At 43.2% G+C, this 18,421-nt stretch overlaps 1 protein-coding gene across 1 annotated transcript; it reads left to right on the forward strand.

Moving 5' to 3' along the window:
- Window positions 1-6,125: 6,125 nt before the first annotated feature.
- Window positions 6,126-18,174, forward strand: LOC125640755 (cytochrome P450 2J2-like). Its single transcript, XM_048859630.2, has 9 exons — window positions 6,126-6,335; window positions 7,951-8,113; window positions 8,984-9,133; window positions 9,740-9,900; window positions 12,200-12,376; window positions 12,953-13,088; window positions 13,806-13,993; window positions 15,701-15,839; window positions 17,697-18,174. Exons 1-9 carry the CDS (start codon window positions 6,126-6,128, stop codon window positions 17,870-17,872), a joined length of 1,500 nt encoding a protein of 499 aa, XP_048715587.2. The 3' UTR covers window positions 17,873-18,174.
- Window positions 18,175-18,421: the final 247 nt, after the last annotated feature.

Below are 18,421 nucleotides of genomic sequence, written 5' to 3' on the forward strand. Positions count from 1 at the left end.
CATTTAAAAAGTTAAGTACAATTATATCTGGTCATTTGAGAGTTATCCAAGGTTGTGAGTGTTTTACACTTAAATTATTTTTCAAAGTGTTATTTTTGTGAGCCCAGCTCAAAAATCTGCTTCATTTAAGTTCAGTCTTGGCATGTAAGTTAGTCCTTAATGAGGAAATCATGCTTAGTTAAGAAAAAGTGTCTGGCTACCTGAATCCCTGATATTCTGATGGTTTTGGATGTCCCCCCACAATCCTTGTAAAATCAGTGCTTATCTTTACTAAAAATAGCTTATTATGCATTTCCTTACCAGCTTACATATCCCAAGTGTGCAGCAATTCAAATAAATGCACTCACAGGCATACTTACAGTATATGTAATAAGGACACATTTGGATAAATTTAACCCCTGTTATGTCAGCTAAGCAACTTCCAATTATCATACAGAATGCACCAGCTGAATGCCCAGTTACTTCTGCATTGAAATAAAAGCACGCCATGGGACAAATTCCACCCTCCGCCACACCCATGAAGATAACAAGATTGCACAGTTGCAAGCAAGGTCAGAATTTGGCCTACTGTGTCTGTTTCAGAACCTATAATAGCATCTGCCATAATTTAAATGATCACATATTTGAAAATTATAGGGACTATTCGGGCATGCACCACGTTCTCTTAGAGCTGGGGCACTGGGAGGAGCATCTGAGTTTTGGAACAGGAGGTTCTGGGTTCTATCCAGACTATCTATGTTGACTTGAAGTTCCAATTAGCTTTGTCAAGCAGCATAGTGACAGCTGTGAAGGCCTAACTAGTAACGGATTTCTTACAGCAGGGGTGCATAATTTATGGCCCACAGGCCGTACACAGCCCACCAGAACATTTCTTAAGGCCCAGTGCCTGCTTCAACACAATATACTAATGGCCGATCCGTTAGCATTTTGTCATCGTGTTTACTTCATTTTAGTTTACCCAAGTATGTAAATAGACAATACTATATATAGAACCAACCTATCTAAATACAAAACAAGCTGAGCTTAAAATATAAATTAATACAGGTGACTTTAAATCTTATTAAAATATGTAGAATCTGTTTGGGCCACATGAGCTTGTGCTTAGGTTTATGTGGCCCTCCTGTGTAATAAGGTTGGGCACCACTGTCTTACAATTTGAATTCCTCATGATGTTGCATTAGAGTTTTGTACTGAATTAATGATTATTCCTAAGCAAGGATGGCTATTGTCTCTCTTTAAACACTGGAAATGCAACATTTCATTTACTATCTCATCGCTGTATGCAGAATAAATACGAAATTGCAGTATGGTATAAATATAAACTCTGCTTTGACCATAGTCATGAGAATTATATGACAGCTGCACTCTTCCCGTCTGATTGAACTTTGTTGTAAAAATTTAATATTGCAATGGTCTAACGAGGGTGTGCATATTCAAATACGAAAATGCACGCTGAAAAGATAACAGTTTCAAGAAATCAGTGACTTGGCATAGATATGGTAGGTTTGAAATTTGGGTGTCCAATATAATTATGCTTACAAGACACTTCTCAGGGGGCTAATCAGAATTCAGTAGCTGAGCCTATAAAAGAATGTTGTGTTTGTCATCAAGAGCAAATGATGATTGTAAGGGAAGGAAGCAGCAGTGGAGAGCCATAGCTCTGTCTGCAGTAGAAAATAAGAAGCAGGTACAATTTCCTCTTTTGCTTTCTAGTTCTCCATCAATGATCATTGTATCGCTATTAAGGCTATGTTTTAGTCACGGGTATTTTTAGTAAAAGTCATGGGCAGTAAACAAAAATTCATGGCCTGTGACCTGTCCATGACTTGTATTATACACCCCTGACTAAATCTTGGGGTAGGGGGACAGCCCGGGAGTGCAAGGGGTGCTGGGGGAAGGCTGCCTGGAGGGCGCCATGTGTGCTGAGCCCGGGAGTGCAAGGGGTGCTGGGGGAAGGCTGCCTGGAGGGCACCATGTGTGCTGCTGGGGGCTGGGAAAAACCTCGCTGATGCTAGGGGGGGAAGGGCAGTGGCATGTGGCCGGGGACAGTTGGCGGGGCTGGCAGGCTCCCTACCTGGCTCCGCGCCTCCCCAGAAGCAGCAACATCTCCCTCCCTCAGCTACTAGGTGGAGATGTGGGCAGGCAGCTCTGTGCGCTGCCTCAACCCTGAGCACCAGCTCTGCAGTTCCTATTGGCCGGGAATCGCGGCTAATGGGAGCTGCGGGGGCAGTGCTTGCAGGTGGAGGCAGCACACAGAGCTGTCTGGCCATGCCTCCACCTAGGAGCTGAGGGAATTTGCTTCTGCTGGGGAGTCCCCCTGAGGTAAGCACCACTCACAGCCCTCACCTCCTCCAGTGCCCCAATCCTAAGCCCTGAGCCCCCTCCCACACCCAAACTCCTGCTACTGCTGTGGGGGGGCAGGGACCTGAGAGTGCCCCAGCAGCAGCCAGTGCGGCTGGCCCAGGGGCCACTTGCACTGCTCAAGTGGCCCCCAACCGCAACGGCCACTGCAGAAGTCACAGAGGTCCCAGAAAGTCACGGAATTGGTGACAAACTTGCAGCCTTAATCATTATTGTTCATTATTGTTTCCTGCTAACAAGCTGTTAATAAATACAACTTTAAAGCCACATCGTGGCTTTCATGGGAAAAGTGCACAGCAGGATCATAAAACTCTTTGTTTCAATTCACTTCATTTCCTCCACATCTTCCAGGAGCAAGGTTTTCACCCAACAGAGGTGGTAGCCCTCCTCACCTGCCGTGGGTACCCTAAGATCATCATGAGACATCTGCAGAATACTGAGGCATATTTGCAGAGGCCTTATAATAATAATACCAAGAATTTATAGAGTGGCTTTTTAATCAGTAGATCCCAAAGCCCTTTACACAGGAGGTTAATGTCATTATTCCCATTTTACAGATGGAGACATTGAGGCATATAGTGGAGCAGTGATTTGTGTCCAGCAGGCCCGTGATAGAGCCCAAACTAGAACCCATGTTTCCTGAGTCCTATTCCAGTGCTCTATCCAGTAGATAACACTGTCTCCTTTACTAGTGCCTCCATACGAACCCCTGGTCTCCCCTCCTCTGACTCCTTATGCCAGAAGTAATTGTGGCCCATAGAGACGATATTTTCCCTGCTGGAAAGAATTTCTAAGGAGGTGAATAAGTAACATATTTACAGATTTCTCTTGTGTGAAAGTCCTTGTGTCTATATACATTTATCTCTTTAAGGGTTCTCATTTCTTAGGCCTATTATTAAAGACTATTAATTATTTAGAAACCCACCCACATTTAATCTGGAATTTAATTTGTAGAGGTCTTGCCCATTCATGTGGCCAAAATATTGATAAGGTAAGAAAAACTTTTTATGTTTTATATTGCTAAATCGACTGCCTTTTGTTTGCTAATAGGTGTAGAATATAGATACCACAAAGATTTTTCATGAGGGTTTTCTACTTTTCATAAGTGACATTTTCTTTTGATATGAGACACTCACTATTTAACAGGAAAAATAAGAGAGTAAATAAAGCACATTTCCACTGACTTTCAATAGAAATCTCAAGGAATAGAATAATCTGGCTGTTGTTGCTGAGCAATTATTGTGTAATTGCCCATTTATGCCACATGGGAGAGTCCTCAGCACATGTCATCACAGCATCTATTATTCAGAGATGAGGATTTTGCGAATGAGCTGTACTTTGATCATTTTAATCCTAGTTCGTTTTTAATTAAGGCTTTGTGCTTAGAATCTCATAATTTTTCTAAAGAAAAAATGTAAGGGATCTGGATGTTCCAGACGTTTTAAGGGCTACTCTTTGTGTTCACTATATACATTCGATTTCATGTGAGTCCATTTGAGACCTATGATTAGGGTTACCACCTCCAAGGCAAAGAAAAACCAGCCATTGGCCAACTCCCCCTTCTCCCCACAATAAAAAGGGTCCTAGTGCTGACTATGGCTAATTATTTCTAAAAGGTTTTAGAGGAACACAGTTTACACACACACGTGCGCATGTATGTGTAGTTTTAGGCTATTTTAATCATGTGTCTTACCTTATCCTGACACAGCACCACAGTGCAGACTACAGGGGTGTGAACTGTAGAGCACTATGACATGAACACACAAATGGCAGATTAAATCTTTTAATCAAAAAGGCACCACAAATACCAGCCAGGCAGATTAAAAACCATCCAGATAGCAACCTTACCTATGATACATGCACACAATTTGTTTGAGGCACAAGTGTAGCTCATAATGCAAAGTCTGGTCTATTTCATTTTCTATTTCAGACACAGAACCAGCCCATTACTATAACTTTTCCTTCCTGACATCACTCATAGGCAAAATGGGACAGAGAACCAATGACAAGAAGAAAGAGTTTTGAAAGTTTACGATCAAAACCCTGATCCTGTAAAGGCTTAAACATGTGAGTTTATTCATGTGAGTGGTCCCATTGTAGATCAGACCCACAGTGTGTCCTTATGCCAGGGAAATGAAAATAGTCTTTAGCTTTCTCATTAAATTCCATAGCAAAGAAGAATTGATTTAACTTTTTCTTTAAAAGAAATTGTTGATAGCAGGAAAAAAATCATTCAAAAAAAAATCCAAACATTTAGGGTTAGATTTTTAAACCTCTCACTAACTTTGTTGAATAGTTAGTCACGTGAGTAATCCCTTTGAAATCAATGGGTCCACTCTGCTGTGTTTGGATCTGAATTAATGGTGGCTCCCACCATGTGCCAAATTTCCCCAAAGATGGTATATGCATGCACAGAAACAGCTGCCTGGCCAGAAGTGGTGCAATTGACACATACCCAAACAATTGTCCAGCCTGTGTGTGTAAAGGCTCTGTATTGCACACACAGGTACTAGTTTCCCAAAAGTGAATGTGCAATGTAGCATTGCACTCAAATGGAAGCCAGCTTGTGTTCGCTTTGCACACCTGACCCCGTGTCCACTTTTTAAAAATATAAATATTCTTATGAAACCATTTAAAACTTAGATTCTGTGTGCCTCTGTGTGTGTGTGTTTAAATACAGCAAATTGCTGTGTATGCCAAAGGGTAGAGTAGTACACATATGGGAGAATATGGACGCACAACAATATAGGGGGAACATTACCAACAGCACCATGGCAGCGTTTCTGGAAATTAAATCACTGAAGCTCAACAGCTGGTTGGGCTCCTAGACCCTGCTTCAGGAAAGGAGTTACACACTTGTTTAGTTTCAAGTACATACTTAATTGATTTCAGTGAGACTTAAGCCTGTGCTTAAAGTTAAGCATGTGCTTAAGCACCATTTCTGAATCGGGCTCGTTTCCTGAACTGCTGCCTTTTACTGCAAGCTTTTTGGGGCAGAGACTGTCGTTTATGGTATGTTTGTAGAGCACCTAGTGCAACGGGTCCCCATCTGACTGGCCTCTTGGAACTACTGCAATTGGTATGTTCAATTCTAATAATGTAACCTAATCACTGTGGCCCCCTCTTCGATCTCCTTGCAGGCCTGGGGCCTAAATTCTTAAATGGAATGGCCAGTAAATGTATAATTGTAAAGTGGCCCAATACCTTGGTGAGGGGAGCCAAAAAAGAAAAAAAAACCTTGTTATGGAGGACAATGGGAGTTGATTGCTCAGAGAATGCGGCATCAGGCTCGAACATAAGCCATCAAAACAAGAATTACAATAAAAATGATGCTTTCAAAACATTTATCACCTACTGTAAAAAGTTCTTTTGCATTCCTAACTACCAGATTTGTAGAAAATCTGGTTTTACTGGACAGTTTTCATGACAGAGGATGTGGGAGGAGAGAATCTGTAATTGATTTTTTAAAAAGAACCAGGAGAAAATGAGAAATTATAACTAAGGAGGAAAAATCTGACAAATCTTTCCCAGTGAGTTGAAGGAACCAGGAGAGGGGGCTCTAGCAGGGTTTCCGGGGTAGGACTCTGGCATCAAAAGCTGTTGTGTAGCTGTTTGAGGGCGTGTTGATTTTGCTTATAAACTTTGTCCTCCACCAGTGTCAGCAGCAAGTGGATGGTCAGGGCTGTGCCTGCTGCTCTCAGGTTTCCCTCTACCCCAGTCACTCGTCCCTCATACAGCTGCAGGTGTGCACCTGGCCGGGGAAGATGCTGCTGCAGGCTGTCCCTGGGTTAATGTGGCTCTGGCAGAGCATGCCCTTTCAGACACTGGTCGTGTTCTTAGGCCTGTTCCTGCTGATTGCTGACTGCATGAAAAGGAGACGGCCGAAGAATTTCCCTCCAGGACCTTTGCCCCTGCCCTTCCTGGGCCACATGCTCCATCTGGATTTCAAACAGCCCCATAGCTCCATAGAGAAGGTAAGTGGGGAAGGGGAGCAAGGATAGGAGTTCCGTTTGCAAGAGGTTTTTTTTGAACCAGGGAACGGTGGGTGAGAGAGGCCCTGGGTCAGACCCTCAGCTGCGCCTGAAGATGTATGGCACAACTCATGATGGCACCACCTCTCCACTGCCATGACCTTGGGGTTGTTCTGGTGCTGTTCTGGCCCCTGGCATAAATTAGGGCCATCTCTAGACTGATCTGTGTTGTACCAGCTACTAACAGTAGCTGGCCCAGTGGGCCATTCCGGAAGCCTGCTGCCTGGGATCACCAGAGCACAGGGAAACCTCTGGTCATACCCCTTTTCCCTCAGCCAATGTCCAGGATGTGGGGGGTCCCATCTGTGGATTCCTTTCCACATGGAAATCCTCAGGAGGTAGGATCCTCCAGGTTTATGTCTGCTTTGTGCTGGGGTACAGTTTAAATTAGATTTGATGTATCAGCGAATTGAGGCCTGATTACATGTGGATGGCAGTGTCTAATGCAGTGCACAATGTACCATGGCTTGAAGGTAGCTAGTGGGGAGTTGTGAGTGTGACAGGGGGCTTGCAATGTGTGCAGGGGGTTGGGCAGTGCAGGAGCAGGCCCACAAGGACTTACCAGGTAAGAAGTGGCTCATAAAAAGTTACCAAGTATCGAAGGACTGAGACTTGGAAGAGACTGTGTAGGGTTTGAGGTTGGTGCTCATCGGGGTTGGAAAGAGTTCACAAGGAACTAGGTTGTGTGGAAACTTTCAGTGACGTTTCAAAAGGGCTTGAGGGAATTTAATTACAGGGTTTTAAACAGGTTTGCGAAGAATGCAGGCTTGGTAAAAACTTGTAAGGAGTACGGGGAGTTGGGCAAGGGTTGGAAGCACCCTGCCCTACGAGGGAGGATGTGATTAACTGGGAGCTCATAAGGGGTTAGAAAGTGACTTATGAAGCCCAAGGGAATTTAGAAGGTTATTTGTGAGGGCCGTCCCCTTGCAAGGGCTAGAATGGGTTCCTTTCACACAGGCCTCCATGGAAGACAGTAATTTGTTCTCCGCAGCTTTCAGTCACACCCCAAGTGTCCCAGGGGGCTACGTAGTATATTGTGAGGTGGGTGTAGGCCAGAAGGAAGGGGTGCTTCTGACAGAACTAGAGTGTGTTTTGTTTAAACCAGAGTGTTGATTTCTTCACTATAGGAATGATCATTGAAGGGCAACTTATCTACAGTCAGTATTGCTACCAGCCAGGAAGGTGTCTGCTCCTCTCAGCTTAGAGTGGGCTGATTGTCAATAATTATTATTTACCAGCAGGTCTGTTTTATTTTGACATCCCTTAGGAAAAGGCACAGGGCATTCACTGTCCTTAGATATGCTTGTTTTACCGTTACCTCATTTTCCTCCCCATTTATATGCTTCATCCACCTGTTATATCCAGTTGTGATCTCTTTTGGAAAAGGGTCTGTCTTTTTAATCAGTGCTTGAACTGCTGGGACCTTAAGTGCTATTGTAATACAAATAATAAATAATAATAATTGTAAAAAAAGTAAGAAGTCATCACATGGGCTCTAGCTCTCATTATCAAACAAATTAAATATGAACTAAGCCACATGCTCTTTTCTTCCCCCCAGCTTGCTGGAAAATATGGCAACATTTTCAGCATGCAGTCTGGTAACCTGACATTTGTGATTGTAAATGGATTCCAGCTGGTGAAGGATGTGCTTGTCCATCAGGGTGAATACTTTCTTGATCGCCCACAAATGCCTCTTATCTACGAAATCTTCGGTACGTTTGGTAAGTTTCTTTTTTATCTTTTTCTTCAAGTATTTCAGGTGTAACATTTTTAATAATCAAGGCACCGATCCTGCATACACTTACAAATGGGCTTCACTTTATGCACGTGAACAGTCTCATTGAAGTCTGCTTTGGGGTAGTAACTTAGGTCCAAAGGTGTTTAACTTCTAGTAAAATCAATGGGAGTTAGGCACCTAAATACCTTTGAGGATCTGGGCCTTAGTAATTTCCTCAATTCTGCAAATACTTACACATGTGCTCATGTCTCATTGACTTCTCATGTTTACATCCCTGGTGGCAGCAGCAGAGAGTCACATGGCTACCACGGAGCTGTGATGGCAAGTAGAATGGACTTCCCTCCTGGATGGTCCCTTGCAAGTTTTCCTTCAGCAAGAGTCAGTGTGGGAGGATTTAGACTTCTGAAATCCCTCAAAATTGCATCTTCCAACCTCATTCATGATCGGCATTGAGGCCTACTTCTGTCAACCTCAGCTCTATGTACATTCTGTAAAAGTGTACCTTCTGCATGTTGGACATGACCCCACCATTGCTAGAGCCCAGGCACTCTGATATAATAGTTATAATAGCGATGAGCATGGCAAACAGAACAGAAGAAAATATCCTGTGGAAAGATAGCCAGGCCTCACTTAAACTTGAAAAAGGAAAGGAGTGTTAAAGTTTTCTAATCTTCTAATGACCATTACAATACACCATGCATCCGATGAAGTGAGCTGTACTGTCGCTCATGAAAGCTTATGCTCTAATAAATTTGTTAGTCTCTAAGGTGCCACAAGTCCTCCTTTTCTTTTTGCAAATACAGACTAACACGGCTGTTACTCTGAATACACCAGGTGTCATTTTTCACCCCAGGATTAGTCAACTCTAATGGACATGGCTGGAAACAACAAAGAAGATTTGCTTTATCAACTCTAAGAAACTTTGGCCTGGGGAAGAGGAGCTTGGAAGAACGAATACAGGAGGAGAGCAGATACCTCACAGATGCAATTGAAGAAGAAAAAGGTGAGAACTAGAGAGAATGACACTTTAATTGTTCTATCAAAAATTGTGGCTCTTTTTTGTCAATGAACGTGAAACAACAGAGATATGCCTGAAATGTGATGTTGGAATCCAGAACTTTCCTAACCCTCAGTTCAGATGAGGGATTGGCTTAGCCCATTAGACATATATACACCTTGGTGCCACGGTCCAGATCTGGATACGGATCCAAAAGTTTGGTGGTGTTTGGGATTCATGTTTTTATATTGGTCAGTAATGGCATGAAATGCTGAGTCGTCAGCTTGCCTTCAGACTCTACGTACCCACACAAATTTACAAAACAGTCCCACAGAAGTGTTCATTGCCAAGATTAATGACCATGGAGAGAAACTGGTTCATAATCACATGTATGTAAAACCTCCTTGTACTATAACAAAGCCAGAGACCTGTGTGAAATGCAGCAAACGTTGCTCAAGGGATATGTATGCGTGTGTGGGTGTGTGTGAAAAATGCATATTTTCAGGTTTTATTAATGGATTTCATACACATCAAATAGTTTATGTCTGTCAGCAACTTTCTTCCCCTTTTGTAAGAAACAAGAACATCGATTTCTCTCCTTTTCTCTTCCAGGGGAACCTTTTGACCCTCACTTTAAAATTAACAATGCTGTTTCCAACGTTATCTGTTCCATCACTTTTGGGGACAGGTTTGACTATCAGGATAGTCACTTCCAGAAGTTACTGCAGTTGATCGATGAGACTTTGTACCTTCAGGGAACTATTTGGAACCAGGTAGCACTTGTTTGATTTTGACTGTAAACATGAAATCAATGGCAAAATCCCAAGCAAAAAGAAAAGGAGTACATGTGGCACCTTAGAGACTAACCAATTTATTTGAGCTTAAGCAGTTTCAGTGGAAGCAGGACTGAGCGTGACAATGTCGTCCCAGATTCACTTCTACCATAGCCTGACTGGGGTAACCAGGCTCTCATTTCCCCAACAAATCTCTCTCCACCTCAGTACCCCCTCTGGTTAGTCTCTTTCACCTAAAAAAAAAGAAAAGGAGGACTTGTGGCACTTTAGAGACTAACAAATTTATTTGAGCATAAGCTTTCGTGAGCTACAGCTCACTTCATTGGATGCATGCAATGGAAAATACAGTGGGGAGATTTTATATACACAGAGAACGTGAATGTGCCAGCAATGCCCCTCTGCCATGTACATTGGTCAAACTGGACAGTCTCTACATAAAAGAATAAATGGACACAAATCAGACGTCAGGAATTATAACATTCAAAAACCAGTCAGAGAACACTTCAATCTCTCTGGTCACTCGACTACAGACCTAAAAGTGGCAATTCTTCAACAAAAAACTTCAAAAACAGACTCCAGTGAGAGACTGCTGAATTGGAATTAATTTGCAAATTGGACACCATTACATTAGGCTTGAATAAAGACTGGGAGTGGATGAGTCATCACACAAAGTAAAACTATTTTCCCATGTTTATTCCCCCCTTCCCCCACTGTTCCTCACACGTTCCTGTCAACTGCTGGAAATGGCCCGCCCTGATTATCACTACAAAAGGTTTTTTTCTCTCCTGCTGGTAATAGCTCACCTTACCTGATCACTCTCCTTACAGTGTGTATGGTAACACCCATTGTTTCATGTTCTCTGTGTATATAAAAACTCCCCACTGTATTTTCCACTGCATGCATCCGATGAAGTGAGCTATAGCTCATGAAAGCTTATGCTCAAATAAATTTGTTAGTCTCTAAGATGCCACAAGTACTCCTTTTCTTTTTGCGGATACAGACTAACACGGCTGCTACTCTGAAACCGATCTCTTTCACCTGGCCCGCATGAAGCTATCCTGGCAGATCCTCAGTCTGACTTCTCTATGCCAGTGCCACCAACCCACAGGCACTTCGCGTGATCTCTAATGGGGCTGACGACCCAGTGGGATGTTTCAGTGGGCATCAGGGAGGTGTGAGTAGGTGAGAGGAAGAAGAAAAAGTGCCAAATCCTCGCTACTCCCAAGCAACTCCATTCCTTGCTGTCACACTGTGCATTGGACTCTGTGCTCAGGGCAGGGTTGGCTAAAGGACCTGTGTGGTGGGGGGTAGATTCGCTGGATACTCTTGTGGCAGTGAAGATGGCGAGGTGTTATTACGCAACAGGCCTAGTGGGAGGTGACCCCCAGAGGCAAAGCCAACCTACTCTCAAGGTCAAGGTCTCGTCCAGCTGGCAGCTTCTTCTGGTGGCCCCATTTGCAGGGACAAAGCACTGTGTTTCATAATGGTACTGGCTCTCTGACATAGGCCCTGAAATCAGGGACGATCATGGTTTCCAGGGACACGTTGTTACCAAGCCCCTGTTGGACCTTTCTCCTCTTGTTGCTTCCCAGTTCAGCACAGCATAGTGGCTGAGATGAGACATAATCCTGCCACTGCACCAGCGGTCATGTTGAGAGGCAAAGCACAGTGCCTGCCTGGTGACCTTTATATCCTTCCTCCCCAGTAAATCAACGAATCATTACCAGGGTGGCCATTCAGCCATCTGAAGTGGCTGCTAACACACAGCCTCAGGTAATACAGTGCATTTTCCTGTAGGGGGCGCCAAAGCAAGAGGAGCAGTAGCCGGTGACGAGCCCAGCAGTGGGCGGAGAGAACACAGTGCATATCTTAACGAGAAAGAATGGGCTTGTGGTTAAAACTCTGCACTGGGACTCAGGACACCCAGCTTCACTTTCTGGCTCTGTAACAGATGCCTGTGCGGTCTTGGCCAAGTCACTTAATCTTTCTCTGCCTCAATGCTCACTCTCTAAAATGGTGATAATATTTCCTTTATCTCACCCTTTGTCTGTTCTGTCTCTTTGAATTCTCGGGGCCTCAAGTCAGGGCTGACTGTTATGTATATATGAACTGCCTACCACACTGGGGTCCTGAGGGCTCTGAGCACGTCCATAATACTATTATGTATTAATGTGGTTTAATAAACACGGTGTCTTCAGCAGAATGCATGTGAGTGTATTAATCAGCACTTTTCTAAAACGAGGCTAAAACGTATTGTGTGCTGTTTGTATGTCAAAAGCTGTATAACTCCTTCCCCACCATAATGAAGTGGATACCTGGACCCCATCACACCATTTTTAAAAACTGGGAAAAACTGAAGTGTTTTGTGAGGGAAATGATTGCAAAGCATAAAGAGGACTGGAATCCATCTGAACCCAGAGACTTCATTGACTGTTATCTGAAGGAAATTGCAAAGGTAAGAGTGCAAAGAACAAAGTGAACAGGAACAAAGCACTTTTTGTTTTAAAAATTGGAAGTAGAATGACAGTAACAGGGCTCACCAGTTGAGTTGTCTGAGCATCTGACCCGCCATTAATTTACAGTTAGAAACCCCAGGTAGGATGGAACTGATTCAGCAAAGCCTTTAAGCACGTTTTCCTTTAAGCAGGGGAGAGCAGGCTCACTGAAGTCAGAGGGACGACTCGGATGCTTGAGTGCTTTGCTGAATTGGGGCCTAAAAATGTAAGGTTACCTTGTGCTTTAGGGGCCAGACCCAAAGCTGGTTGAAGTGCCTGGGAGTCTTTCATTGACTTCAGCAGGCCCTCTGCTCACACCTAGTATCAGCTTAAACTTTTCATTCTCAAGAATGGTGCTAAAAGCACAGTCTTTCTATCTAATGGTACTGTCCTGTGAGGTGCTGGTGCTCTCAACTCTCACTGAAGGCAATGGAAATTCAGGGCACCCAGCACGTTGCAAAATTGAGCCTGGAATGATGTTTTGTATAATACTAATACACCAAAGTAGTCCCACCCACGTATATCTTTATTCTAAGGCTGACGCCGACCCCAGTTTCCATGAAGAAAATCTCTTATTTTCCACACTGGATCTTTTTTTTGCTGGAACTGAGACAACATCTACAACCCTCCGCTGGGCTCTGCTGTACATGGCCATATATCCAGACATTCAAGGTAGATGGTAATGATTTATATTTCTCACTTCTTAATAGCTCTTGAATTTCTACCCTTAACCCTTGCCACAGCGGGGTCTTTTCACAGAACTCAGAATGTTGATTTATTAAATCCTCTTCAGCCTTGAGATGTGACCCATGCAGGCTACAAGGGGGACCTGTGTTGAAAATAATGGCAGATATAATCTGCTTCATTTAATGCAAAATAGGTGCAGTCCTTGGACTCTTGGAAAGCTGCTGGAATAACCCTGTGCCCACAAAATTTGAGAGTCTTGCCTGACAAAGAAAACCAGCAGATAAATATTTTCATGCTCAGATATCTCTTGGGTCAGCCAGTAATTGACTTTGCTATTTTGAACAGGGACAAAACAGGTATTGATAATGCCTTTACATTTGATTTTGAGAAGTGGAGTAAATGCCCCTTGACTTCCATATAGGTATAAAAGGAGGTCTTCCTATTATGCCTGAATTACATTTTAAAATTCCTCTCACCTCCTTACCACTACATTTGTCTGTGGCTAACCAGCTGTAGTTTTCTTATGTATTTGTATGTTCAGATCTCTACGTTGAGATTGATGCTGTTTCCAGTGCTTGACTTAAGCGTTATTAGGTATAGCCTTAAAATCAATGAACTCTGAACCCTGCACAACTTAAGCCCGTTGTTTCAAGAACATATTGTTTATTCTCATACCAATGGTGAACTCTGCTCTTTTCGTAGAGAGAGTGCAAGTGGAGATTGACACAGTGATTGGCCAGTCTCGCCAGCCAGCCGTGGGTGACAGGGACAACATGCCATACACCAATGCAGTTATTCATGAAGTGCAAAGGATAAGCAACATCGTGCCTTTAAATGTGCCCAGAATGGCAACTAGTGACACTACACTGGCCGGATTCTATGTGCCGAAAGTAAGCTGGAAGGAAATGTGATTTTCTTTCTTATCTTGGTTTAAGAAATTAGTGGCGATGAGCCCAAACGAAAGTCCCAGATAGAAACACCTTCGCACCCAGGAGGACCCCGTTCTGAATCTGAACCCATTTTGGGAATCAACTCAGATCCAGAGCTGCATTTTACAACTATTTCTATATTGGGCTAAAATTCCTTAACCAAAACCTTGGATGCTCACATTCTCAAGCTTTGAGGAAGTTGGAATCTAGAGCAGACTTTTGCAGTCTGTCTTCATAAAACATGATGTAAGTTGTTTATTTTTAATTGCATGAAACCATCATAAAAGGACTAAGAATTAGGTCCAGCACAAGTTCTCCACTGTGCCTATTGACTCATGAAAGATCAGCCAGGCTCTTGGACGCAAAGATTTAAAGGTATCTAGGCACCTAACTCTTTTGGAAATCAGTGGGAGTTATGTGCCTAAATGAGGGTCTGGGTTTTGGTGTCTGCAGATGGGAGCGGCTGCTGCTTTTTACAGGTGGGGCGTATCTCATCTCCAGCAGCTCCAGAATTCTGAACTGCTTTCTTCTCAAGCTGCTGCTTTTCTGACTCCACCTTGTCATGCTGCTGAGCCACACTTTCTCCCCATGTAAGGGAGCAGGCTGGAATTCCTACCCCACGTTCCCCGAGTATGTCCAGCAGAAGCTCTCCTCAGGTCCTAACACCTGGGTGCATTCTTCCTCTCCGGCTTGTGGACTGATCCTCAGTGAAATGGGGACAAATCCATGCTCAAGGGCAGTGAGCTCATTCTGGAGGTCAGCCAGGTAGAGGACCATTCTACCAGCAAGTGTGCCACAGGAGACCATTGCCTGTGTCAACCTTCCATTCTGCTGACAATAACCCTTCATTAATATAACTTTTGGGAAATATTTTCACACAGTAGCAGGAGGTGAGTGGGGGGAGGGATAGCTCAGTGGTTTGAGCATTGGCCTGCTAAACCCAGGGTTGTAAGCTCAATCCTTGAGGGGGTCATCTGGGTTCTGGGGAGTTGGGGATTGGTGCTGCTTTGAGCAGGGGGTTGGACTAGATGACCCCCTGAGGTCCCTTCCAACCCTGATATTCTATGAGAGTGCATTATATCTTCAATTAGGAGTGCAAAAAAGAACTTTAGCACACATGAGTGTTAGTTTGCAGGAGCACTTGCTGGATTTGCCTATAGGTATATACTGTAGACATATACATCACTCAAGGCCAACAACCACCACATCCCTGAAAATTTGGCCCTTAAAAAAGAAAGGTGGGTGAATGGGTTGTGCTCCTTTTTGATGTATTATGCTGTATAGAGAACACCTGAGAGTTTATATATTTTCTGCCTGTTTTTTCTATTAGAAATTCAACCTTGCCTACGCTGTTCTTCCTAGGAGATGCGGGAAAACTAGTAGGTCTATAACATCACACCTGTGAAGGAAATGAATCTGTTTAGTTGAGATGGGAAGTGATTTTTAGTCAGACCAGGGAAAGCCAGATTTGAAATTCTAGATAAATTTAGTGTAAAGAAGTGGCTGGAAAATTATCCTGTTTAAAAAAAAAACATCCTTTTGTGCCTTCTTTGTACATCATAAAAGATTAAAATGAAAGGCATGACCCCTTCTTTTTTGCCTCTTTGCGGGTCACAATTAAAAATGGAATCAGGGAAGGTTTAAATTCCTTTCTTTCTCTTTCTTTAGGGCACCATTTTGATTCCCAATTTGACATCTGTGCTGTTTGACAAGAATGAGTGGGAAACCCCTCAGACTTTTAATCCTAAGCATTTTCTGGAGGATGGTCAGTTCAAGAAAAGAGAAACTTTCCTGCCATTCTCTGCAGGTGAGATGTGCAGGTGAGATGTGTCTGACTCTGTCGACTAGCACTATAGCACCAAGTCTTGGCCTCTCTCCTGTTTCAGTTTAGAAAAAACCCACAACATTTATCAGTGACAGAGGCACAGTGGAAAATAGAAAGCTCAGAAATGAAAATCATGGCCAGAGTTTGTGGGTTCAGCTTGTGCAGTTTTTTTCATAGGTAGAGAGGCCTTGTCATTCTTTAGCAAGTGCTCTCTCCTAGAACAAGGCTCGACACAACAACGGCAAAGAGCAGCCTCAGCTCTCCTGTCCTTAGTGGTATGTGTACACTGGAGCTGGAGGTGTAATTTTCTTGGTGGGGGTGATATACCCATGCTTGCTCTGCGTCAGCTAGTGCGCTAAAAATAGAAGTGTAGCCGTGGTGGTGCATGCAGCTGGATGGACTAGCTGTCCCGAGTACACCCCCTTCCGAGACCCTCCGAATATACTTGGGTGGCTAGCTGCTCTTGCCACCACGGATACACTTCTAGTGTTAGTGCACCAGCTCCAGTGTAGACATACCCTACGATGGGCACAAAGAGAAAGTAGCCTGTCTCACTTGATGGGAATGTAGGAGTGAGGACAGAAGGAATAGCCCTCCTCACCTTTTACCACTTCTTTTCAGTTGTAGGGAGAGACAGCAGGGGGAGTAAACGTGGTAAAGATGATAAAAGTGTGCGAGATCCCTGAAGCACCCTCATAAAAACCAATCAACCTTTAGAACATTTTACCATAGAACGTGGTGTATTCTCCATCACTTGGGCTCATTAAGGGCTGATCCCACACAATTTAAATCAATAAGAGCTTTAGCATTAAGTTCCTGAAACAAAAATGCATGTGAACCAGGGATTCACAGGTTTGCACAAGCCTCATTTATATAAAGGTCTATCAGTGCTTTCTTGCAAATGAAAAGAACAAGCAATATTAGTATTTGCTATGTGTGGCTAAGGAAAGTATGTAATACCCTTGTCTTTTTAAGCGGTCTATCTAGAAACTAAGATTCAGGGACACACAGCTTTCTTCTTTAGTAATAATGCTGACGAGACCTGCGTGTGTTCAGCACACCATGTGTTATGTCATGGAGAAGCTAGGCCAGGGAAAGATTGCACCTCACCTATGTTATTTTATTTTAACTTTTTAATCAAGAAATAATACAGCTGTGTGTAGCTGAGAGTGTTAGGGAAGTAAGACATCAGCTAGACACAGAAATTGTAGTGTGTTAACTATATTAGTATACACGCCTCCTAGATTTCTGTCAGTTATGTGTGTGATTTTTGTTTAATCAATATAAGTTAAAACATCACCGCCTTTCTAGTGTGGATGCAGTTATGGGAAGGGGAATAAACTACACTGAGATTAGGCACTAGAATAAAGACATCGTTATACTGGTATAAAAATGTGTGTAGATTAGGCCTTCGATAGCTATGCAGAGATGTGGCTGATCATCCAAGAGCTCTCAGACATGATTGTTTCTATTAATAGAAGGAATTACGGAGGTACTGTTTTCAGAGTAACAGCCGTGTTAGTCTGTATTCGCAAAAAGAACAGGAGTACTTGTGGCACCTTAGAGACTAACCAATTTATTGGAGCATGAGCTTTCGTGAGCTACAGGTACTGTTATAATTAATGTAAACCTTAGCATCCACAGTTATAAGTGAAGGAAAATTTAGTCCTAAAAACAGGAAACAGGGACTCAGAAGGGAGGAACTGATGACAAAACCATTTCTTCTTCCTTGCTGTTCCGAAATTGCTGCTTTGGGAAATTAACGCCTCATTTGTCATGAGACCCAAACTGTTCTGACAAGAATCCTCTGGCTGATGTGCACAACTGTCTTCTTTTCAGGAAAGCGTGGTTGCCTTGGTGAGCAGCTGGCTAGAATAGAGCTGTTCCTGTTCTTCACCACCCTTCTCCAGAAATGCACATTCCAAGCTCCGAAGGACGTGAAGCTAAGTCTTCAGTTCAGAATGGGACTTACTCTCTCCCCACAGCCATACCAGATCTGTGTGCTGTCTCGGTAGGGAAAGCCAGGACATTTTCGTCGTTGCCCCATTTCTCAAAATACTTAGGGTTTGCTGTGCTAGTATATAGGGCTGCATCTGCAGTTCACTATGTCTCCAAATTTCCCTGCCTGCCTCCATTCTTATAACCCAACGGGGGCCCAATATCAGCAACTGGATGATTTGGGAACCTGATTTAGGAAAGGGGCTCTGGCTGTTGTGATACATCTTACCATGACGGCAGCTCTTCCTTATGTCCCTACCATACCAGTCTGTATGCATGTACACTCAGGATGGCCTAAGAATTCTCACTCCCATATCAATCTGGTTGAAAAAAGGAAGTATATTTCATGAATTCTTTCAAAAGGAACATTTGGTTTCATTTGCAGTTTTTCATGAAATACAGTATTTAGTTTTTCAATGGAAACTTTTCAAAACAATTTTTTTTTAAAAAAATTTCACTGAAAAAAACACAACCAGGAGAGAACTTAAAAAAGTTAATACTAATTCATTTTTAAAACCTGCCCACATTGGGATTTGAATTCCTAACCTATACAGCAGTATTAGGGC

Source organism: Caretta caretta, chromosome 8 (assembly GCF_965140235.1).
Source record: "Caretta caretta isolate rCarCar2 chromosome 8, rCarCar1.hap1, whole genome shotgun sequence".
Classification (NCBI taxonomy): domain Eukaryota; kingdom Metazoa; phylum Chordata; order Testudines; family Cheloniidae; genus Caretta; species Caretta caretta.

Bases quoted from the DNA above. Each gene is read 5' to 3' on its own strand.
- LOC125640755 (XM_048859630.2), top strand. From the start codon at position 6,126: ATGCTGCTGCAGGCTGTCCCTGGGTTAATGTGGCTCTGGCAGAGCATG. The intron at 8,114-8,983 runs GTAAGTTTCTTT...TTTTCACCCCAG, and splicing joins CGAAATCTTCGGTACGTTTG to GATTAGTCAACTCTAATGGA. The intron at 9,134-9,739 runs GTGAGAACTAGA...TTTCTCTTCCAG, and splicing joins TGCAATTGAAGAAGAAAAAG to GGGAACCTTTTGACCCTCAC.